Below are 24253 nucleotides of genomic sequence, written 5' to 3'. Positions count from 1 at the left end.
TCAGATTGGTGGAAACAATGACATTAATGATAGAAATATGGGTCAGATTGATCTACAAAGGGATGCCTTAGAAGAGAGAAGTTTTGCAAGGATGACGAGAAAGCAGATGTGTGTTGTTGATGTGGGTTTATCTTTGGGGTAACGGGGGTCTTACTGACAGGGAGGGAAGATTATTTGGTTAAGGGTGTCATGATTATAATAAGTTACTATTAAAAATAGAAGTTTGCACACACTGTTTAAAATATCTACGCTTCTTAGACTGTTTCTCATAATTCAGCTTAAAGCACATGACCCCTGACCTCGCTGGATCACAAGAGGGACCCATTAGCTTTGGGCTTTCGGAAAGAAGGGGGAAAAAAAGCAAAGTCATTGTTGTGATTTTGGGCCAAAGGAAGCTCATTACTGTCTGACAAGCTGATTCACCATCTCTCTGTCTATGCTGGTGACAAAGCAGCCCCAGTGCCATCGCAAACTCGCCCACTGTTTCTTAAGTAACCAGTTTACTCTCTGAAAGCCCGTCCAGTCACTGAAAATGCAGAAGAAGCAATAAAAACTCCTCTACCGGAAAACAAACTTCAAGATTTTAAGAGCCTCTGAAGTTTAAAAGTGATGATCCGAATTAAAACCTGAACTCTAAACAAGCTAAACTTGTGCTATTAGAGTTTTAGCGACACCAAAATGGAGTTATTAACCATTATAAATGTTTAAATATCAATTTGTCAGCTTGCAATGTGATGGAAAGTAAGTTAAGATAGGCTTCACTGAATACACGCCAACATTTAAGTGCTTTTTGATCCGTTCTCCATTCCTTTAACACCTGATACAGTTAAGAAGTGCAGCTATAGAAGCATCTGAGGTGTTGTGTAACTTTATGAAAAAAAACTTAAAATATTTATGTTAAACAATGTAAAAAATCTTGCACATCTGACTGGCAGACCATTGCGTGGAGAAGGAGACCCATCCCTCCGCTGCAGATTGGACACGGGGCTTCTGCCCCGCCCAGAGGAGGAGACTCTGCTCGATTTGAGGCTCAGTTGAAAAACTCAGTCACTCCCTGATATCCTTTAATTTGAGCTCAGCTGCGGTGGGGTTCACTCACACAGAGAGGGGGGTCTTCTTGTGTCCAAACCTTGTAAGGGAGAAGGAGATCCATTCGGACTTTTTTTTTTTTAACTCTTTGGGGGCAAAACCTCACCCATCCCAGGGCTGGATTTTTAAACCTCCCAAACCCAAGGTTTTTCTTTTTCGATTTTATTTTTGTTCAGAACATCTAAAGGAAAGAAACAAAGACAATGGGAGCCAAGTTGACCAAGGATGGAGTAGCTGTTGAGGGGAAAGCTGCTGCCGCAGACCCTGCTGCTGCCAAAGCCAATGGCCAGGTGAGTGAGGAAGGCCTGATGTGCCGAGCATCAGCGGGGAGCCACATGGCACCCAACGCCCACTGGCAGCATGGGTGACACGGTGGGGCTCAGCTCCGCCGCTCCCGCGTCACCCATCTCCCAGAGCGGCTGCAGATCTCAGTTAGCAACAGGGTTAGTGGAAAAAAACAGGAAAAATTAATTGAAAATTGGGCAAAAATTTAGGAGACATGCAGCAGAGCAGCCGTCGAGTAGCGACGCGCGTCCCCGATTAGCGCGCACCAGACGTGCCTTTGTTAATTCCGTCTGCGGGTCCCAAAGGAGAAATTTACCCACAAATTGTCTGCAAAGGAGGCAGATTCGGGTCGAACTGTGGGTTTGGACCGTGTTTTCTGTCATGACTTGGCGGTGTGAACGGGAGAGTGTCGCTTTTGCGTCGAACAAAGGATGTGAGGCGAGCGGTGCAAAGGATGCAAATGTGCTCTGCTGGAGGCGCATTTTGCGGAGTTGCAAACAAAGCGCAAAGAGGCGCCAGCTCAGACCCCATTTCCTCTTAACCTGTAGACGTTAAAGCGGGATTTCCACCCGTGGGTTTATTCGTTAAATAAAACAATTTGTAAATGTGAAAATATTTCTGATTCAGTTTGACAATTAAAAGTCCGGAGAATTCAACAATATTTGGTGCCTATTTGGGCGTGTTAACTAACTTCACGATCCACTTTTCATTCCTCATCAGGGGTGGGTTAACTTAGTGAAGATTGGTTTAAAATTGGGTTTTGTGAGTGGCTGATGTGGACTGGCCAGACTGCTCACTAGATGAGCGCAAAGACCAGAAGGTTTCACGGGGATTCCTTTGTTCCCCAACTTGCTGGCTGTTGATGTTTTGATAAAGCACGACTGCCCTCTGTGTCCACTCAGGGGTTTTGCAGACAGCTGTTGAATAGGACAGTCAGGCAGGCACCCTCTCAAAGTATACTCAGAGTAACTTATTTCTAATGCATCACTAACAAGCACCGTTCTCTCCAACCACCTTTATTTAAAACAGGAAAATGGCCATGTCAAAACCAATGGCGACGTTTCAGCCAAGCCCGATGGGGAAGTGGCTGCTGCAGATGGAAATGGAGCTGCTGAACCAGCCAAGGAAGGCGAGGCCAGCACCGGTGATGCCATCGAGCCTGCTCCAGCTGCCGAGGGCGAAGCATCTAAGGCAGAGGGCGAGGCCGCCAAGGATGGCAAGAAGAAGAAGAAGTTCTCCCTGAAGAACTCCTTTAAGTTCAAGGGCATTTCGCTGAAGAAGAGCAAGAAGGGCAGCGAGGAGGGCAAAGAGGATGCCACCTCCCCCACAACTGAGGACAAGCCAGAGGAGAACGGCCACACAGCCAAGGAAACCAAAGAGGAGACGCCGGCCGCAGAGGCCAAAGAGGGCGAGGCTGCTGCTGCTGCTGCTGCTGCTGATGCCGCCCCCGCACCAGAAGGAGAGACCAAGGCAGCAGAGGAGGCCCCAGCGACAGAGGCTGCCCCTGCCGAGGCCACCACCGCCCCTGCTGAGGGCACAACACCTGCGGCCTCTGAGGGCGAGGCCAAGGCAGAGTGACTGCACCACACAACGGCACCTGAACTGATTTTCCAAGATTAAAATATATAAATATATATGAGAGACTCGTGCCACGTTCTCAAAGTTATAAACAAAACTACAAAAGAAGACGACAAAAGGATATATCACGTTTGCTGATTCAACCACCAGTTCACTGCCTTTTATTAGTTTATCGACAGACGGAATCTCACCGGGCCCTCTCATGATGAAAGCGTTGGCTTGTGCCGCCCCCTCCCCCTCATGGTACACACAGGGACTGGCGTGTGGCGAAGGTAATGCATTGGATGTGGAGCGAATCAGGAATACTGACTTATTTTCCAAATTCATGGAGAAGCATCCTTTTTTAAAGAGCGTGGCAGCCCTATAACATCTAATTTCTTTCTCATCTTTTTTGGGATCTAAACATTGTCACCGTGGCGGAACGGTGTAGACCATCTCCTTCACTCGAAATGACTGTTATAAGGACACATAAATCTTTCAAATGATCTTATTAATTTTTAGATTCTACATTCCTATGTTTTACCCCCAAATTTCAAGTATTTTGTCATGTATAGAAAAGTGAAAATTGAGGAGGGGAGGTGGGAAACGAGCTATGTCTTTGTTCGTGACTTTTGATTCTTTTTCTGGCTAAAACCACATTCAAGCTTCTTGAGTATTGCAGTGTTCACATTTCAGAGTTTATGATGCAGGGGTTAGGGTTGTGTACAAAATGTGAGCTTTTTATCTGCAAACTGTCTCTGTAAATATGTTTTGGCCAATATTTTTGGTTCTCTTTATTTTGCTATCGTTTGAAGATGTTAATGGTTTTATTGTAACTTTTAATAAGGGTAAATAAATGTTCGATCCCCTCCACCTGTGTTCTGCCTTGTCATTCACACTATCAACACATTGACTAAACTGTACGGTTTATATCACAAGACTCTATACACATTGCCAGAAGAAATTTATTTCAGAACTATGATAAATTAACACGTGTATCATAAGATTAAACATCATTCTAAATAGATTACATGGGATTTATTTGAAAGCGGAGATTAATCTGCTAGGTAATTAGAGCAAATGTAATGTGAAAAGTTTTGCTAATGCACTCCATTTCAAATTCATTTGTGCTTAAATAAACGAAATGAGTTAAATCATAAGCCAAAGTGCCCACATATAAATCTTATTTGAGTAACACCATTATTGTGTTGAATATTTATTACCACAGTATCTGTACATATGACAGATCTTTTGAGAGCAGTATAATGTAGCTGAGAGCATTTACAACAGGTGCTACATTTACATTGTTTAAACTTATTGCTAGTGATACCAGCACATTATGTTTAGTCAGCAGATACCAGAGCGACGTGCCAGCTGCAAGATGAAAATTTGACATCTGGCTCCCTCTCGAGGACAAACCTATGTACTGCACGTGATTGCAGTCCCTGGTGTTGAATGCTGCTTCCAAAAAAAAAAAAAAAAAAAAAAATCTTTTTGTTAATCGTTAGTCAGTATTTGAATAATTAAAAGTGGGTCAATGGAGCCTTGTGAAGCTTATAAGGCTTCTGTTTAATTGCACTGAAAAAGAGTCAAAGCTTCAAAGCCTTATCAAATAGACCATACCAGTGACATCTGTCAGCTGTAGTTATTACAGGCGCAGATCTTCTAATAATTTCTCCAACTTTATTTAACTTCCAACACAAACAGTTCAGTCAGTCTTGCAGCTTTCTTCAGTCTGAGGGGTCATCATCTCAATAAGTGGTGTAACATTCTGTCTTCCCAGTGTGTAAATCATGGTTCAATGTGGTGTTCTGTTATTCATTGGATTTTCTAACATGATTTAGATCAGGGGTGTCAAACTCCAGTATCCGGTATCCTGCAGGTTTTTGTTGTTTCTCTCCACCAACACAGCTGATTCAAATCAAATGGATCCAGCAGCTTCTTGCCAACTTATTGGTGAATTTTGATCAGGTGTGTTGAAGCTTGGAGACAACAAAAACCTGCAGGATACCAGCCCTTGAGGACTGGAGTTTGACACCTGTGATTTAGATAGTGTGTGCTGTGAAATAAGATGATAGACGGGTATGTCAAAATTAGTTCACTGGGCAATAGGATGGTTTGGGAGAAGTGAATTAGAGGGATTTCTTAGAACGATCTTAAATTTTGTTCAAATACTTTTTCCTGATTTCTGAATGATATATTACACTTCCTCATTAGTCAGCAACACCATCAACATCATGAAATTTTATATTTTAATATTAACTAATTTTCTTTTGTCAGTTATCCTAGCCAATGTCAGAGAGAGATATTTAGCAATACCATATCATACTAAATACAATACTACATTAACAATTATACTAAGTAATAATCTAATACTATTTAATCTTTTCATATTATTATCCTCCTTCCTTTGTGGTGACACAAGGTGGAAGTTTCCTTAAAGTTTTCTCTCTTCATCTTAACGCTGTGGTGGAAGTTTCCTTAAAGTTTGTCTTCATCGTAATCCTCTCTTGGCCTGTAAAGCGGCGAGCAGGAGGAAACACCGCCGACGCGGCACCAGTACCGCCAACGCTTTGAATCAGTTACGTCATTTCCGGCGTTTCGTTGGAGCGTACGAAGAGTCTTTTAGCATCGGTCATGTGACGGCAGAGTTTTCATGGGGCTTCAATGCAGCGTTTCGACCAAGTCCGTCTCATTTGAAAGAAAACACGCCTCAGTTGTCAGTTTCAAACGTCCCACCTCTATGGATAATGACAGGCTTGCACAATTGTAAAGAATCGCGATAGACGACGAGATAAGGAAATTATTATTGTTACGTCACAGCATACGTCATATGACGAGGTGGCCGAGTGGTTAAGGCGATGGACTGCTAATCCATTGTGCTCTGCACGCGTGGGTTCGAATCCCATCCTCGTCGACAAACTTTTCTAAAAATATAGTTTTGTTTTTGTCTTTTTTTTTTTTTTTTTTTTGCTTAATAAAAGCCAAACACACAAAACTATAACATTACGGTTATTAGTAATGACTAAATGACTACAAAATGAGTTACCACTTTGGGGTTTCTCTAACTTGATTTGTTAAACTATATAGTCCTGTTGTATGGGAAAAATCAAACCAACTTATACTACCTCTATTAAAAGGAAAAATAGAGGAAAATATTCCCTCTTATTTTAAAACAACCAGGGGTTAAGACAACATTATATATGGTAAAAATAAAAATTAAATTAAATTAAAAAAAAAGAAGAAAAGTAAAAACCATATGTATTGCATGAATAAAAAAGGTTTTAAAACTGCTGGACATTATATATCTTTCACTTCACAATACTTGTAAACTGATAAGCCTAATGTAGACAAGAATTTAATAGAAAATGCAAGTGTGACATCACATAAATACAAAACTGCTTTTAAATAACTTTGTATATATACATTTGGCTAATTTTGAAAGGTCAAACATAAAAACAAGGAACACATTTTTAAAAGCAAAATATTATCGAAGGAGAGACAGAAAAAAACCCCATCATGCTTCGGTTCTGATAATTGAGGCATTATTAAACAAAGCAATATCTAGCCAAACATGGATATGGCTGACCTGAAAAAAAGCACAAATATGTAGATTTAGACTCCCTATAATGACAAAATCAGTGTTGGGTAACTAAATACTTAATGTCTGCAATTGCTTCATCTCATCCCCTGCTTCAGATTGATCACGTAAGTAGAAGTAAGAATCCGCTTGGCACTGGTAGCAATAATTAATAATTTTCTCACACTGACAGTTAATGGCCAAAGATATCAATAAAACGGTATTTACAACACTTAATCAAACATTTATAATCAGAAATGCTCCAAACATGTCATTCAAGCTTCAAAAGCCAGCAAGATGTGAATCTTTGCATCAGTAGGTCTCAGTAGAAATGTAATATCCAACCGCTACCAGTCCTCATTAGCAGCTGATGGTGCCGGTCCCTCCAAAGTGAAAACATGAATTTTTCATGTTCGGCTGGATCACAGGATAACAGCAGAGAAAAGCAACTCTTTCATTGGTTTCAAAGGTAACTCTACCTTGTTCCTGTTGAACACCAATCATCACAAACCCAGAGTTCAGTAGGTCCTACAGGTGCGTAGTTGTACACCCTTTGTTAGTTTTCTCCCTGTTGTTTAAGCTCATTTTGCTTTGTGCCAGGTTTTGATCAGCCCTCAAATACTGGGACCTGGGAGGGGCGATAACAGTGAGCTCATGCTGATCAGCAAACACAAGCCTCTCATTTTCATGTCGAGTTACAAATAGTCTAACCATGCGTTTGCCAATGAGATAAATCATCTCTAGGATGCACATGAAGATGCAGATGGCACTGGATACCACCATGAACAACATGAAGATCTTCTTTTCTGTTGGACGACTTATGAAGCAGTCAACAGAGTTTGGGCATGGTTCCAGCGAACACTTGGACAACCTAATAGAAAAGAGAAGATGTGATTATTTCTACAACAAAGACACTTTTTTTTGTATAAGAGATAGTAAGTTAAGAGCATTTACTTGGGCAGATCGTATCCATGATAGAGCCGATATAGAATGTAGAGAAACGATGTGTCGAATCCTGCTTTGAAAACCAAACTAACCACATAAGTCCACCACAGGCCACCTCTCTTCTTGCCAGGGTGTGCGTACAGATGAGAGCCTTTGTGCAGCTCCATGTACTTCTTGTCCTTGCCCTCACGGTATTTAACATGAGCAATGACCATTAAAGACGGGCAGGTGACAAAGATCAGCTGCAGTGCCCACAGGCGGATGTGGGAGATGGGGAAGATGTGGTCATAGCAGACGTTGGTACAGCCAGGCTGAAAACAAAGTCAAAGTAATTTTATAAGTTGCTGCTTTACAGGTTTTACAATTGTCATTTAATGATTAATACAAAAAAAGTACCACTTTACTGTCAGAATGAGACCCTGGGTCTGAGATTTAACCCTCTGATGCATGAATTATTACAAAATGAATGCCACATTTTTTTCCACATACTTTATTTTAATCTAACAGACATGTACAGACATGCTTTCTTTGTTTTTAATATTATTTTACTTTTTATTTAGCGAATTTAGTTTAAATATTTATAAAATAATATATTGTCATATTTATTAAAGATCCAAACCACGGGGTGACATCACAGCTACCAAGCCGCTACCACACGATGCACATGCGCAGTTCTTCACATTAGATTATTATCAGAAGACAGTTGACACCATAAACTTGTGTTGTACATTTTTATGGGTTCAAATCGGATTGTTTTAACTACAAATTCAGATTTTATGCTGTTGTAGATCAGGTTTTGTCATATTGTGGGGAAAAAATCTGTGAGAAATGTAAGAAACAATGAAGTTGCCATTACACCTCTAACTGGTTGGATTGGGACATTTCCCTCACTAATCCAACAGTCCAGTCCGAATGAAGAACCCCTTGTTGCTGGCATCATGAAAAGATGAACCTGGGCTGGGTTTTTTTTTCTTTGTTTTCAAAGAACAGGTTAGTTGTTGGGATTGCTAGTGACTTCCAATGTTTAACTTGAAACTTTTTGTAGATCAACAACATCAGTCTATTGCACAATTTTTCTTCACATTTATGTTGCCATGTTCACAAGCATTAATATCTTCTAAGTTATGTGCAGGGGTCTTTGGAACGGAAAGGATGAAGATCTTCATGTCATCACTGGATGTACACTCTGCACAACTCATCCAGTTTTACAGATCATGAAAGCTTTAGAAGGACCTCAATGTTCTTTTAGACTGCTTTGATGAGCAGGTAATAAGACAAGTAAGTTTTGTATAGTTTGAAGTCTGAAATGAAGTTTTTTTAAAGACTGAATTGTTCTGAAACAGAGACGGAGGGGGACATTGACACCACATTTTTCAGAACTACTTAGTTCAATCTGTCTTAATGGAGCACTGAATGTCTAAAATTGCACTGTTTCTTCTACATGTTTTTCTTTGTAAAATAAATAATTTTCAGCTTTTGATGGCGTTAAATTATGAAATAGTCTGTAAAAATCAGGATTTTTATTTTGCCATAACAATAATATTTTATTTATTTCTTTTAGACAACTTACATGCAACACATGAAGTCTGCAAATCTTAAACATCTTTATTCCTGAAGAAAAGTTCTGAAGGGTTTCTGAAGACATTTCTGGTAAGATCCACTGCTACTGCCACCAAATTGACTGTTGTGGTAAAGTCTGCAATATTTCTTAAATTTGTCCACTTTATGTGCATGTGATTCTGGTGTTTTGGAACAATTGGAACCATCTCCTGAATGAACTAGGTTTCTCAGTTTCAGCCCCTCTCAGTATATACCTCTGAAAAGATAACATGGCAGTCAAACGCTTCTACCCTTCTGTTAATTATTATTATTATTATTATTATTATTATTATTATTATTATTATTATTATCATTATTATTATTGTAAGTTTAAAGACTTGACTAAAGGACACGCCTAAGTTAAATTGTCCTTGTAGTTAATTTTTTGAACATATATTATCTATCATATATTCTCTTTTGTTAAGGTCAAGTTTCTTTAACAATTTTGCAGTTTTGAGTCATTTCATTGACCATTTTGGGTTGTTTTTTTTTTTTTTTAGCTTTTGAAGGGTTGACAACTTTGTTTTTGTTTTTGTAGTATTTGGATTTTTAGTAATTTATTTTTATAATTACGGACATATGATTTATGTAAAATTATATTATTTAACAACTTAAGTATTTCTTAATTCAATTTTACAATATTGTGTTTGTTTTGAATAATACTGTAAAATGCATTGCATGTCTGTTATGTTCATGTTACCACTTGAAGTGGAACATTTAATGTTGACTCTTCTATTTCTCTCAATTAATGACATGACATAGGGTATTAGAATTAATAATTACAGGCTTCTTTACTAAAGAACAAGTAGTTGAGCAAACTTAAAAAAGCATAGCAACCAGCTGCAAAGCTTTTTTGAGTAAACACAAAACTACTGTTCACACTGAATCACACAGTTAAGTTGGGTCAACTTGTGAACACAGCTTGTTTCAGCTCAAAGACACAAATAGCCTGATTAACCATCTTAAGTTTATTGAATGCAATCTTCTACTTTCATTTACCTCATTAATTTAAGTTCATGCAACACTAAAGCCCTTAGTTGAGTATACTCAAAAAAGCTTTGCAGCTGATAGCCTTACTTTTTAAAGTTCAATCAACTTTTATTTTTTTAGTGTGTAGTAGACATAATACATCGAAAAGCTAAAGATGGTTTTGGCACAATGGTGGTCTGAACCCACAGATGCTGTTAGAGGAATGAAATAAAACTAAATAAATCTGTCAATAATTCTTTATCTAGTTGGCTTTTAGGCAAAAATTAAACAAGTTGGTGAGACAACGGAAGCGTTTTGTTCCATTATTGCCTCAGTTTTCTCATTAAAATTTGCAATCTGTCAAATGGCCAGCAGGAGGCGACTCTCACATGAACAAAAGAAGAAGTCTGCTTTTAGAGAAGACAGTGAGGAAAATAAGCTCTATTTGTCATTTGATTTGTGACCATAATAAACATCATTATTGGGTTTATAGTCTCAATTCTTGGTTTAAGTTATATTTAACAAAACCTTTATTAACTTTTCAATCATGTTTTCTAGTTAAAATAGAGGTAGGGTATGAATTATTTGCAGTTTTTGGGGAATAAGTTGTCATTAGCTGGAGGAAGACTGTGGTGAATCTAAAAGAACCACACAAACCGGCGAGTGATTTTAATTTTAGTCTTTGTTTCACAGTTGGTGACACAGAATCAGCAGAGTCTTGTAATCTTTTCCATTAAAACCATTAGGCTGGTAAATTTCTCACCAAACAAATGACTTGTGTAACAGATTTCAATTACAGAGGGCATCTTTAACTCATTGCATTGGTTGCTGACTGCTATCATGACAATGTGCATACAATCTTTATCTATTCCTCTGCCATTAACTTGTGCATTGTTGTTTTCACAGTTTCAAACAGCTGAACTTATAATTACATTTTGTAAAATCAGTTTGATACGTTCATAAAAACAAGTGAGCTGCCAATCTGGCCAAGGGTTAGAAACAGCTAAACACACAGAGAATGACAGATTTGATCAGATAACCTGTAGAGCTGTTGAGGTTATTTCTTCTAAAACGCCTTCCTCCTCCACACTGAATGATTGAATGCCATGTGAAACTGGGTTTACGTGAATCTTACCTGTCTGGTATTACACACAAAGTCTTTGCTCTCATCTCCCCACACCCTCTGCGCTGCCACAACGAACACCATCACACGGAACACAAACACCATTGAAAGCCAGATTCTTCCAAATGCAGTGGAGTATTTATTGACCCCACTCAACAGACTCTCCAATCCAGACCAGTTCATCCCTGCTGCTGTGGCCTAGAAGTCAGACAAGTTTTCTCTAAGAAAGAAAAGAAAGAGAGACCCATTTATGTTTGGAATTTATATTTTAAAAAAAGTTTGCACTCTGAAAGCGTTCAAGTCCAAAATTAGACTTGCATGAGGTAATGATCAGTCAGACTTTGAACAGTTTTATCGTTGATGATGGGTGGGCTCGCATGTAACATTCACAACAACTAGTCAGAATCCCGAAAGAGACATCACATTTAGAAACATAAACTACGTGTCTATCTTTTTATGGTTTCATTTTATTATCCAGGCTTGCTAATATCAAGTCCCTCAACCTGATCCAGCATGTCTCAGATACACAGAGGGTACCGGATTAAAAATGTTATCTTCAAGGAGGAAAATGAATGCTTCTTGCAGCAGGAGCTGCTGGATAAACAAAAGAATTTTTCATTTTTAACGATAGTGAAAATGACAATGTAGAGGATACTGCTGTTATTGTGTTCTTTATCTGTGAGATACCTTTGGTAAACTTAATGATAGCTGCTGGATTTGTGTGATTCCCCCTGCAGTGGACAACAAGGTTTCATATTTTCAGGAGGATTAAAAATTAGATGTTCGATTTTATTGGCTGACTGTACAGTTTTAACGGATAGTATCTAGAATAAGAATTCAAGGTCTGTGCATACAATGAGCAGAGCAAGAGTAAATACATAATAATATTTAAGCAAACTGACGAGTCACATCAACTTCACATACAGCTGTCCAATAAGGTGGCCATTTTCTAGTGATGTTCAGATTTATGTAATTTAATCTTGATTATGTTTCAAGTTTCAAGCACGATTTTCTTCCACTAAACCAAAACAAACACATATCTGGTACTCAAAAATTATTGTACAAAAACTTTACACTTTAATGGTTAAAACCACCGTCATCTGTTACAGCCAGGAGCTAACTGCTAATATAATTGCTAACATGCTAACGCAAACACTGTAGCCTATTATTAGGATTCAAACTGGAATGAAGGGAATATAAATAGTGTATATAAGTATAATCCTCAGACAGTCAAGTGACTGTTGTTTTGTTTTGGACATATTTAATGCTTTTTATGAATAATATGAATTCACAATTAGCATGTTGAAAATGATGTAGTTAGCATGTATAGATATTACACAAACAAGAGTCATTAGAGTGTGCAGATTTGTGTAATTACAAAGTCAATGATGTTGGGACAGATGGTAATCTGTTTGCATGAATCCTACCAAAAAGGGCAAACCGTTGCTGTCCATCACCTCAAATTCGGTGAGTTGTTTGTTTTTGTGAAACTTAGCTATGAATATGTAACTCATAACATGATGCACCACATGCAAGAGACACCCTCCATCTATCAACAGCTTACTGCCTCATCACCTGATAAATGCAATGACAATGTAAAATGTTTTTAATGAAACATTTTTACCTTTTCTTTTTCCTACACTTAAGTTTTAACTTGTCAAAAATGCTACATGCCACCCAACTGATGTGCATTTCTACCATGTTGTCTGCAAAGACACTTATATATTTACATATTTAGAAGTATCTAATTTTAATGTCCTAATAGATTTCCAGGGTAATCTATTCTGAAATGTACTTTTTAATGGTTTTGCACAAACTCAGCAGTCTTAATTACAATTCATGGGATTATCGTATCTATGACATTATACAATACATACATTTATTAAAGCTGACTGTCATTCATGCACACACTGTACTTAATAATATACCAGTTTTATATATAACTCCTGTGTATGCCTGCATGCAGTCTTTATTTGACACGGTGCTGCATATTAAAAGCTAAAATACATGCTGCTGCTGTGGGCCTCTCTGCTGCTGAGTGAATGCTGTGGAAAGTAAGGTTCATGAATGAAACCGCCGTGTAGTCCAGTGTAAATATAACTTCAACCATAATCCTCCTGCCACATGCGTGATTGCTGAGGTTTTGTTACCAGGACGCTGCCGCTTTGTGTATGGAGTGTATCTGCAGAGAGCTTTCTGGTTTTCTGCTCATAGTTTCCACTGGTATAGAGATAAACTTTTCAATCTTCTTTTTCTCATACACTAGACTCTGATTTTCACTTTTAAAAAAAACACACAAAATAATTAAAAAGAGGGGAGTCTTCTACTGTTTTACTGCAGCCAAATATAAAACATTCAACAAGTTAGATTTCTCTGTAAGCTGAAGTAAATCTTCATAAGCTCAATGAACTGATGGAGGGTATGTTGTATTGGGGTGTTGGAGTAACAAGAAGGAACTTTGTGGGCACAGTAGCAAAAGTCAAAGCCTTGATGGTGTGTTGTTCCCTCCAAAATCTCCAAAAATGAGATCCATGTGGGTTCTGGAACATTTTCCTCGGGCCTGTTATGTGTCTGGTGCAGCATAAGTTAACTGTGTTTAGAAAAGAGTAAAATATTTAGATTTCAGAAAACAACAGCCGCTCAGCGCTGAGGATCTTTCTAAGTTAACGCATTCAGTTCTGTATGAACTCTCACCAGTTAGTTGCTCACTTTCAAGATAACTTCATTACCCTTTCGCTACACCTCTGACCTGACTTATGGGTACTGACCCACATCCTAGGTCAATTATTGTAAGACTTTTCCACATTTCTTTATTGAAATACTTCTCTTCTTAAAGTAAGTTTATAATAGTATAAAAGTTATTGCAGAAAACCTCAATCTGGCACAACATTAAAATCATTAACAGGTCATGTAAATAGCCTTCATCATCTCAGTACAGTTGCACTTATTTCTTTGAACCGCTTCAAGTCCAGAGTTAGAGATTTTGAGATATCCTCCTTTAGTTGTAATTGCTTTTAATTATTTGTTCTGTTTAAGTGATAACATGTAAATTGCCTGTAACTCTTGCTGCCTCTTGGCCAGGACTCCCTTGAGAAAGAGGTTCTTAACCTCAATGGGAAATAAAGGTTAAATAAAAATAAAATAAAAGTTGCTGCTGTCAAAGGGGATGGAAGTATCTGGAAGCATGTGAAATGTCACTTATTTAGTTAGCTGGGAAAGAGATGGAGATGATGTAAATGGCTTTGGCTTTGCAAATCAGATTCACACCCTTCAGTCAAATCTATTGGACTATCTGTTTCTACATTTCCAAGTGAGAAGAAGAACATTCATGTCAAGACAGCAACTAGTCATCAGGGCTTGGTGTGGTGGACACTGATTGGGATGATGCTACAAAAGACTGAAGTATACATTTTCAAGCAGACACCAGGCAGTCAAATGTAAGTGTCTCATTGCATGACTGATTCTTGCCATTTCCCCAAACATCAATTAAGCCTACAGTCATCCACTAATGCAATGCACACTGCAAATTCCTGCAAATGCATCAATTGTTCTTCAATGTGTTCCATAAAATAATTAAAGTGATCTCACCCTGTAAAAAAGGAGATCAGAATGGTATTTAAAACCAGTTTGTGTAGCTTTTTAAAACCCATATTATGAAAATTAAGACTTAAGACCAAGTCGTCTCCAAAATGGCAGGTATTCAAAGATGTTTCTGGATGGTTGGTACCAATGATGGCCATTTATGAAGGGTTAAGGTGTCTTTAAAAGGCACTATTTCAAAATGGTAATCCAGGGAAGACATCGATATTTAGTCCTGGCATTCAGGATGCTGCTACAACAGACATCGCCTACTTAATCACTGTTCCAGGCTACATACACACCCTTGTGGGAGCTGGTTTAGTTGTAGCCTCATTCAGGGCCATAGTTCATACTAAACAACAAAAAATGTTCAGGAATGGTAACAACAAGGAGTTCAAAGATCTGACTTGCCACCAGTCTGAATCTGAAACAGTATATAAAAGGTCTGAATCCAGTCACACATGGGTAGGATTTATTATGGTTACACTTAAATCCTATAAGACATTTTCAGGATGTTATGTTTGTTGTAGGAAGGTGCTACACAATATTAAGTGACGGACTGGTGAATATGTTGTATTGATGGAAAGTATCACAATTTAGAAGTTACGTGGAAAGTTTGAGCTTTTAAGTATAGCACAATTCCCACACATCTATGTTTGAAGTTTAAGTTGAAAATACCAATTCTTCTTGACTAGATGATTAAGTGCCTTCTTACACGTGATATATTTGTATCTTACTCAAAGCAAAAGGAAATGTCTGCTTCATTTTACGTTATAAAATGGTTTCCTAATCTGCTTCCCTGACTTGTGTCCCTACTGGTAAGAAAACAAAGTTCTGTAGCTCAGCTTGTGGAAAATTTTAAACAGTTCTGGCCACAGGCTCTTTGTTTATCAGCCCGTCTTAACTTTAAGAGACAGCTAAACTCATTCAAGCCAAACAAACAAAACCTTACCTGGTGCTGAAATGCCACTCGAATACCAAGTATGGAGACACCAGAAAAAGAAGATGAATAACCACACTGAAGGACAACGAAGTCAAGAGAAAAACTCTCTTGCTACTATTTCTTTCATTTGTTTCTTCCTCCCTGTCCTTTCTTCTAAATCCGGCCAAACCAGATTCTTGCTACATCATACGGCACACACACATGAACACAGAGGCTTTGCATGTCCTGTCTTGTTAGTTTGTAGGACGCAAGGAGGGAGTCAGCTACCTACAAAACATGTAACATGACACCTTATAAATAAGGAAAAAAAGAAAACAGGCTCATACACTATTGTGAATGGGAAGAGATCTTATGAAAATGAATTCCTCTGTGTGCATTTCTACATGTGTGTATGTCTTTGTGCGTTGGAGAGAGAGTTATGGGCAAGGAAAATGGTGCCACACCCTATGTGTGTGGCTACAGTGAGTCATGCAGATGTGCTCAGATGAAAGTCAGATTTACAGCAAATTAAAGCAAATGTATTGCAACAGTTTACCAGAAACTAGCTTAATAAAAACTAAAGTACAGTTGAAAATTAGTGTTAAGTCAATTTATATACAAAATAGGAATGTGGGACTTCAAAATATAAACAAAATGTGTCAAAATTGTGAAAATGTTGGGAAAGGAAAGAAGTGAATAGCTCATACATGACTATATGTGACTGAAACACTGACTGCACATCCAGTTGGTATGTATGATTTCAGTTTTTTAAATGCATTTAAACTTTTCAAGATGTTTTTTTTAATTTTTTTTTATTGATTTGTTAAAAAAACAAAACAAAACAAAACTAAGTTACTACTAACTTAAAATACTTTTGGAAAGTGTAGAAGTACTGCTGCTTGTTAGAAAACAACAGAAAGCATCAGTGACTTCAACATCAGATTTGGAGTTCGTTCTTTTTTAAATTTTTGTTGGGCATAATGAGGCCTAATATGAAATCTTCTGTATTGATTGGAAGGTCATTTTTAATCCCCCTTTTTCCTTCTTTTTAATAATCGTGTTACATTTAAAATATGAAAGTAAAATTTATTTCATGTACTATTTTGTGTACTAAACAAACTAAATATGGAGAGTTTAGCAGTTATTCTGCAATCAAGTGGAACAAACTGCCAGAGATTAAATTTTTACCAGATGTAACACACCTGACTCAAATCAAGGAGTAACTAGCAGAGTTTCATGTCAGCACAAGTCTCCTAATTAAGCCTGATGTGTGTCAATTGTCAGAGTTTGTACTGCATTGCTGGCAGTAAATCTGATTTGTTTCCAGTGAGGTTTTCGACTCCACAAAGGCTGCCCTTTATCACCAATCCAGGATCATTGGGCGTTTGTCGGAAGCGGAAATTAATTTCCTCCAGGTGGCCGAGCTCTGCCATAGAGATAGGGCGAGAAGCTCGGTCACCACGAAGGGGTTAGAGTTGCTGCTCCTGCGCATCGAGCAGGAGCCATATGAGGTGGCTCGGGCATCTGGTTAGTATGCCTCCTGGACGCCTCCATGGTAAGGTGTTTCAGGCACATCCCTGTGAGAAAAGACCCCGGGAAGACCCAGGAAACACTGCTGAGATTATATCTCACAGCTGGCCTGGAAACACATTGGAACCCCCCACCAAATCTGCCTGGTTGCCAAGGCCGGATTATCTAATGGGCATTATGGGCACAGGCCCAGGGGCCGTGCTCACTTGGGGCCCACATGAGGCCGACAGGCCATGTACCAGCAATGGAACAACAACATGAAACAAAACTTACATAAAAGTCAGATAGTTACACCACAGTGTCCAGTGTATTGCTATTGGTACCACTTGCTGAGAGATGTTTGAAATGTCGTTTCACAGTGTATCATTCACAATTTTCACGATGTTGCTGTGGCGAAGGGGGGCCTCTGGGACACTCTGGGCCCAGGGGCCTCTGCGCTTTTAATCCGGCCCTGTTGTTGTTTCATTTTTTTTACATTCTCGGTTAAAACGGTCTTCAATAATATTGGATCCCAACTCTGGGAAGGATTTTTTTTTTTATATGTCTATAGCTGAATACGAGCATATAAAATAATCGAGGGCAAATTTTCTATGTCGAATAAAACAGGAAATTTGCAACTCAGTTTTATTTTTGTAAACCACGTAACCGGAAGTCGACATGAGTCTTTTGGCTAGCTCAACATTTGTGTTCAACATGTCTCTCTCGCAGACTCGTCTCTGTCTCTAGAAGCGTCTGGATTTTCCGTGAAACCACTGCATTTGTGAGTGTTTGCATTGATCTAATGTCTGAACATCGATCGTTTAACTGTTTCAGTTGAGTAGCTGGTAGTATCCACGCCAACAAGGTCACCGTACCCTCTGTCACCCGGCGGATGCTTTAGCCGGGAAGTGTTAGCTCGCTCCGGGGACGGGAACACGCTTGTTGACTTCGTTTAACGGGACCTGGCTGGCGGAGCTCCAGCTGACAAAAAGGCACTGCTGGCTAATTTTATGAGACAATTTCTACAATGTGCTGATAAGTCTGAAGGTTCGTGTTTTTCTTTTAGTGTATGTGGATTTTAAAAATGGCTCGCTGGGTGATTTAGCGTTGACTTAGCACTAGCTAACGTGAACATAGACGCTATCTGGACGTGTCTTGTTAAAAACTACGGCTGTGGAAGATCTGTATCTGACAGGTATGCTAAATATATTTAACATCTAAAATATTCCTTTTATCTTTAAGTGTGCAAACACAGGTGGAGTTAAACACGTTGCCCCACGAAGCTATAGTATTTTGCCTGATGGGTTATGTGTAAGTTCAGTAGGTTTAGTAGACACATGTGGGTGATTGTACCAAATGAGCTAATTGTTAAATTAAGAAATTATGTCTATTATAAGTCGAAGTGACGTTGTTCTCTTCTGTGATTAGTTATTGGGTTGCCTGCATGGAAATGATGACGCCGTAGGCATTTATATGTAGCGTGGCAGAAAAGTGGGTCAGTTGTTGACATGGCTAAGTTGCTATATTTCAGGTTTAAGGGTAATTTGCAGTCTTTACAACAGTAGGAACTCAAGTTGAGACCTTTAAACTGTGTATAAATGTCTCTATGTTGTATAGAAATTGGATAAATATGGAGTTAGAGCTCCCCAACCCCCAACCCCCCCCCTTTTTTTTTTTTTTTTTTTAACTAAAGAATATACTATAATCATGAGTTTCACTATTACAAAGTGTGTTGACTTGATGTGACCAGTTAGCCATGGTAGGAACTGACTTTGATATAGTGAATTTTATAAACTTTGCTTCTGTTACAAAGTGTGGTTACTGGATACCAGACAGAATTGTCAACCATTTGTACTCCTCTCCAGTTTCAGTCTGATAAAGCATCACCCTTTTAATTGCTTGTTGAGGGTGAGGTATGTTTTTCCTTAACCAGTCAATAGACAATTTAACATTTGAATGTTAGGGACATACTTTTTTTTTTAAAAATCTTGCACCCTTGTAGGTAATATGCTGCATATTTAGAGTGCTTGCGTACTTAAATAAATTAGAGCTGCACAATATAATGTTTGAGCATCGTCACTGTAATGTATATGCGTATAATAGCCACATTGCAGGTCAAGTGGATGCTCTCATCCATTTTAAAGGTACCTGACACACAAAGCATGTCTGTTTTTTTCCAATATTGTGCAGCCCTAAAAGGACCACATTTATCAGTCATATTTTTATTTGGATTAGTAGGGAAGCATAGGTATATGAATAAGGACTACATTGCAGAGTTTTGACGTGAAAGGTTGTAGCTGGTAAGTCACATGATTTTAATCTTTGCCGGGGCAGTTGTGAGGTGCAGAACTGCGTTCATTACCCCTAAAATTTATTGTCTTATTTGAAACACTCAAAAACTGTGAATAACGATAGATTTTTATGGTTTTTATAATACTTTCTTTATTAATATCTTCTAAGTGTGAATCAAAACGATTTGTGAACTGTGGGGGAACAGCTTCAGTCTTCAATTAAATTTCTGCTGCTGTAGTCCGTAAATTGAACAAATTGAACATGTTTTCTTCTGTGCCGCAGGTTAGCATTAAGCTAGCGGGTTGTGTCAGCCAGGACCCAGAAAAGCAGCAGCATCCTCAATGGTGTGTCTACATCCAAGAGCCGTCACATTTTCCTGTGTCCGCTCAATGAACAATCTCATCAGCTCTCATCACGGTGAGTATTTAGCCACGTGTCCCTTGCTACGCGGTCCAGTCGATTGATGCAGCTACGCTGCACATTCACACTAGCAACTCATGAGTTTGTCTCATACAGGCTGCACATGTATGGCGTTTGCGAGGCTTGGAGGGGAGTTTTGCCAAGCTCAGCACCTGCTGCTTATTGTGGACAAGTGAACAGGAGGACACCAGCTAGGCACAATCACTGCCATTCACACACACAGGTCAGTAACACAAAGACCGGGGATGTCTTAATGGGGAGTGTAATTGGTAAAAATGAAAACACAAAAACATGGTGACATTAGAGATTCAGGTGCAATCAGCCATAAGATACAAAGATCATTTTTGCACTTCAAGAAACAACCTTACGGTTAAAATTGCTTTATGGGGTGTATAAAATGAATGACCATCTCCTCACAGGTCTTTACCGCCATCTTGCTCAACCCATATGAGGACAAGCCAACCTTCAGTCTGTGACCTGTCCTGGGGAGAAGGAGAGGAATTGGTTGCAGTCTGGAAGATTCCTCTCTGCTCCTCTGCTTTCCTCCTTTTCCTTTATTCTTCCACTCCAGTTTGTACAAGTCTTCACTGGATGGACTAGCAGATTTTAGAGAGAAGAGGCATAGATTTGTTTCTACTGTTTTCTTTCTTTAGTGAGTCAAATCTTTAAGCAAGCCAATTTCTGTTTTATTGCCAAGAACATTTTCCACACTTCTTCACCAAAAAGTGATCTTTTATTATTGTTTTTGTTAAGATTATAGTAGGTATAGTCCTTGTTCATTTACCAAACTCGCATTTAATGAAATCAGTAGCTTATATTTAAGGGGAAGCATTTGTTTTTTTAATCAAAAGTTATAATTGAAGATCTTCTCTGGTACTCCATTCTCTGAAGCACAGTACTTTTCAGACTTTCAGTCTTTATTCACAAACTTCTTTGGGTCTAAAAATGAACCGGCCGGCTCCAGTCGAGATCTCCTTTGACTGTCTGAGATTCCTCATCACGCACAATCCCACTAATGCACAACTGGGAAAGTTTATTGAGGTAGAACTGCTTATATTTTACACAGTTTATGTTCTTGAAAGAGCAAGGGCAACATTTTTTGTTTTATTGTTCAGGATTTAAAGGCGTTTGGAGTAAACACCCTGGTGAGAGTGTGTGCTGCTACTTATGACAAGACACCAGTGGAACAAGAAGGCATACAAGTCCTGGTAAGGGTTGCTTATACAGTAACTTTACTCCCAGTTGAAGCAGTGTTGGAAAACTAACACTTCTAGTTAAATACTTAATCTGATCATGGTTGACAGTTAAAGCATTTAATGGTATTCCAGTTATTTAAGGATTAAGCCTTCTTACCTACAAAGTCTTAATGCAGAACCCAGGTCCTAATCGCAGTTAAATGTGGATGATCCAGCTTTAAGCACAGAACAAAGACATTCAACACTAGTTTTCATGGTTATTAGCAGAGGGTCTAGCTTAGCATATTTGTCATCATTTGGGTCATGTTGGAACCAGGAAGTTCTTCATCCTTTGTTTCTCACAGAATTGTGAAGTTTAGCAACAAACATATGAAGAGAATAAAAACTCTCTTCTCTGCAGGATTGGCCATTTGATGATGGTTCTGCTCCACCAGAACAGATTGTTGATGATTGGCTAAATCTGCTGCAAACTAAGTTTCGAGACGAGCCTGGATCATGTGTGGCTGTGCACTGTGTTGCTGGACTGGGACGGTTAGTATGGAACCACTGAACAGTCAGGTTTTTGCTGCAAAAAGCCATTTTGGTTTTATATTTGAATGTGCTTGGTGTTTGTCTTCAGAGCTCCGGTGTTGGTGGCGCTGGCTCTGATTGAGTGTGGGATGGAATATGAAGATGCAGTGCACTTGATAAGACAGTAAGTCCAAAGCTTTAATTCTGTTTTTCCTCTGTTTTTATTATTATTTTATCATGTTTGATTTCTTAGTAGCATCATCATGAATCCCTAAAATTGTTGACTGCCTACCTCCTCTTGTATTGGTTTTTATGTCTTTGTTTATTCCTGTTTGTCAGAAAACGTCGAGGCGCGTTGAATGCCAAGCAGCTACTTTATCTGGAGAACTACAAGCCTAAACTATGTCTGCGGTCCAAAGATGCTAACGGACAAAGCTGCTGTGTACAGTAGGATATTTTTTCAAAAAAGAAAGTAAATGAAGGAGTTAAGTTCTTTTTTTTTTCCCCTCTTCATCCTGTCCTTGGTTTCTGTTCTCACCTGAACTTGTAGCAAAAAACCCACAAATATTAAGGTAAATTGTCTGTAAAGCATTTTCTGTCAGTTCACAGTTGCACATTCATGTTGTTCTGGTTTAACTTTGGAAACAGACATTATAAATCCTCTGGCGTCCGTATACCCGAGTATGTTTGACAGTTGAATAATTTGTCTTCTGTAGTCTGCAGCTTCATAGTTGTTCCAAGCTGTAAACGCAAAAAAAAAAAAAATGCTGAAGAAGTAATCAACAGTACATGCACTCAGATACCTGTTGGTTTTTTTGCACATCAGTCCTCACAGTGGACGAGTCTGATTTATTTCAACCTCCCCTCATTGGCTAAAACAGAGTAATGCAGCCACACTGAGCTGAATGTGATCAATTCTGACAAATTAGAAAACATGCAACATTTATGTTTAGGAAATGTCCAAAAATGCAGCTAAATTTAAAAAAAATGTTTTCAGTTTGGTGCTGTTTTAAGCAATGCTGTATTAAATTAAGAGTTTACCTACTTGGCCCAGTTCAGACCCAGTCTGCGCTGGCCAGAAGCAATGCAAATGATCCAGTGTGTTCAGAGATAAACTGGTGAATGTATTTAATATAGGAACACATAAAGGTTTTGGTGGATTATCCTGTTAAAATAAGCATCACATCCTCTGCTTCCGCTTCATACACGGTGTTGTTTGGGAGTGGATGATTTGAGTGGCAGTAAACCGAGTTTGATATTAATCCTCCTGCAGACTCTTCAGCATAGATAATGTTGGGTTATAATCTGCATAACGCTCCAGGATGTACTGTTGAATGACAGTAACAGACGCGTTAGTTTTAGAAAATAAGATGGCATTTAACAAAAACAATGCAGCTTTTATCATCACTAATTAATCGGGAAATCCTCCAGATACTTTGTGTGTTACTTTCACAACACATATGTAGCTGTGGAGCCAACATGGCTGCACAGTGGCCACCGTTTTCCGCTCTCCAGCTCTGTGTCTTCAATCAGCTGCTGTGTTCATGACACGCTCTTGGTCTTTGTGCTGTTTTGATTTTTCTCTTGGTCTTTTTTTCCGTTCCCTTGAGCCTCGTATCTCCTTGTTCTTGTAATTTATTGATCTTACTGTGTTTCTTTGTAAGATGTTCATCCGATTGAGAAGATCATCCATCTTGGATAATTAAAGTGCTTAGTGCTGTCAAAAAAAAGTGTTTTTTGTTCCTTTTTAATGCAATAGTTATAATGAATTCATATGTGTCTATGTAAGTAAAAAAGAACTGATGTTAAAAGGCTCCAGCAAGCGATCAGTGGTGCCATGGTTTTTTCAAAGCGAAATGGCGGCGAACCGAGCAAAACCTTCAACCAGGACCCAACATTATCGCTATAGAAACAATTGTTGTTGATGAAGATGTCGGATAAAGAAAGGAACAGAACTGGATTAACACTGGTTTTGTGTTGATGTGGTGTCTGTCACTAGACAATTTTTGTGCGCGTGTGCATAGCTTTATTTATATGCGTTCCTGCGCTCGTTACCAGGCTGCCAAGCTCAAAGACGTGTGGATGAGAAAGTTCAGCCATTTCATTCAGCTCTGTTGGAATAGGGAAGCATTTAAAAGAAGCACAGTGACTTGAGGACTGGACTTGGACCCTGGTAAGTCAAGGCAAGTTCACCTGTAAAGGTTGTAGTGAGTTTTAGGTTCATTCTGACATTATATCAAAAGCTAAATATCCCCAACTATTTGTGAGAAGTGTAAACATATAACATAAAGAAATGCGACGGTAATGCCTGAAACATTGACATTATATTTTGTTGCTGTGTACATGTAAACATCCAGTCTTCTTTTAAAGCCTAATAAGCGATTTCTAAATAATAGTTCTTTATTTTGTCTAATTTGCATCATAAAACCCTGTTTTGACTGAGGGTTGAATATAAAAAGTCAGTTCTAATGGTGGAAAGTGCTTTGTAGGTATTTGTAATTTCGTTTTTTCTGTACTGGTCTGTTTATTCTTCCAGGTTGCAGTGATTTATGTGTGAGGTGGAGCCTGATGTAAACTCTGTGACCTCGGTGTTGGCATGCCTGTCTGTGGTGATGCTGTGTGAATGAGCATCACGTGTGGGGTGGGCGACCAGGGGATGGTTGAAGGCTGATTGGTTT

The 24253-nt window shown here is 38.7% G+C and overlaps 3 protein-coding genes across 4 annotated transcripts; 2 read left to right on the top strand and 1 right to left on the bottom strand.

The window, feature by feature from the left end:
• The first annotated feature begins 1084 nt into the window (after positions 1-1084).
• marcksl1a (MARCKS-like 1a) lies at positions 1085-3804 on the top strand. Its single transcript, XM_079261781.1, has 2 exons — positions 1085-1379; positions 2404-3804. Exons 1-2 carry the CDS (start codon positions 1293-1295, stop codon positions 2950-2952), a joined length of 636 nt encoding a protein of 211 aa, XP_079117907.1. The 5' UTR covers positions 1085-1292; the 3' UTR covers positions 2953-3804.
• Positions 3805-7039: 3235 nt separating this feature from the next.
• Positions 7040-11333, bottom strand: LOC306772133 (gap junction beta-7 protein-like; the record flags this gene model as incomplete). Its single annotated transcript, XM_079261546.1, has 3 exons — positions 11160-11333; positions 7466-7767; positions 7040-7382 (listed from the first exon to the last, which is right to left on the bottom strand). Exons 1-3 carry the CDS (start codon positions 11328-11330, stop codon positions 7040-7042), a joined length of 816 nt encoding a protein of 271 aa, XP_079117672.1. The 5' UTR covers positions 11331-11333.
• A 6492-nt stretch (positions 11334-17825) lies between these two features.
• Positions 17826-22927, top strand: LOC306772923 (protein tyrosine phosphatase type IVA 2-like). Of its 2 annotated transcripts, none has more exons than XM_079262582.1 (8): positions 17826-17938; positions 19732-19866; positions 19966-20092; positions 20289-20910; positions 20985-21077; positions 21466-21596; positions 21685-21759; positions 21915-22927. In XM_079262582.1, exons 4-8 carry the CDS (start codon positions 20815-20817, stop codon positions 22024-22026), a joined length of 507 nt encoding a protein of 168 aa, XP_079118708.1. In that variant the 5' UTR covers positions 17826-17938; positions 19732-19866; positions 19966-20092; positions 20289-20814; the 3' UTR covers positions 22027-22927. The 2 variants fall into 2 exon arrangements, with proteins under 2 accessions (XP_079118708.1, XP_079118709.1); XM_079262583.1 differs by lacking the exon at positions 17826-17938 and adding an exon at positions 18133-18204.
• The last annotated feature ends 1326 nt before the right edge of the window (positions 22928-24253 follow it).

The sequence above is a fragment of the Telmatherina bonti genome (assembly GCF_933228915.1).
Source record: "Telmatherina bonti genome assembly, chromosome: 22".
In the NCBI taxonomy this organism is placed as follows: domain Eukaryota; kingdom Metazoa; phylum Chordata; class Actinopteri; order Atheriniformes; family Telmatherinidae; genus Telmatherina; species Telmatherina bonti.
Note: the sequence above shows the minus strand (reverse complement) of the source record. Positions and strands in the feature narration are given on the sequence as shown.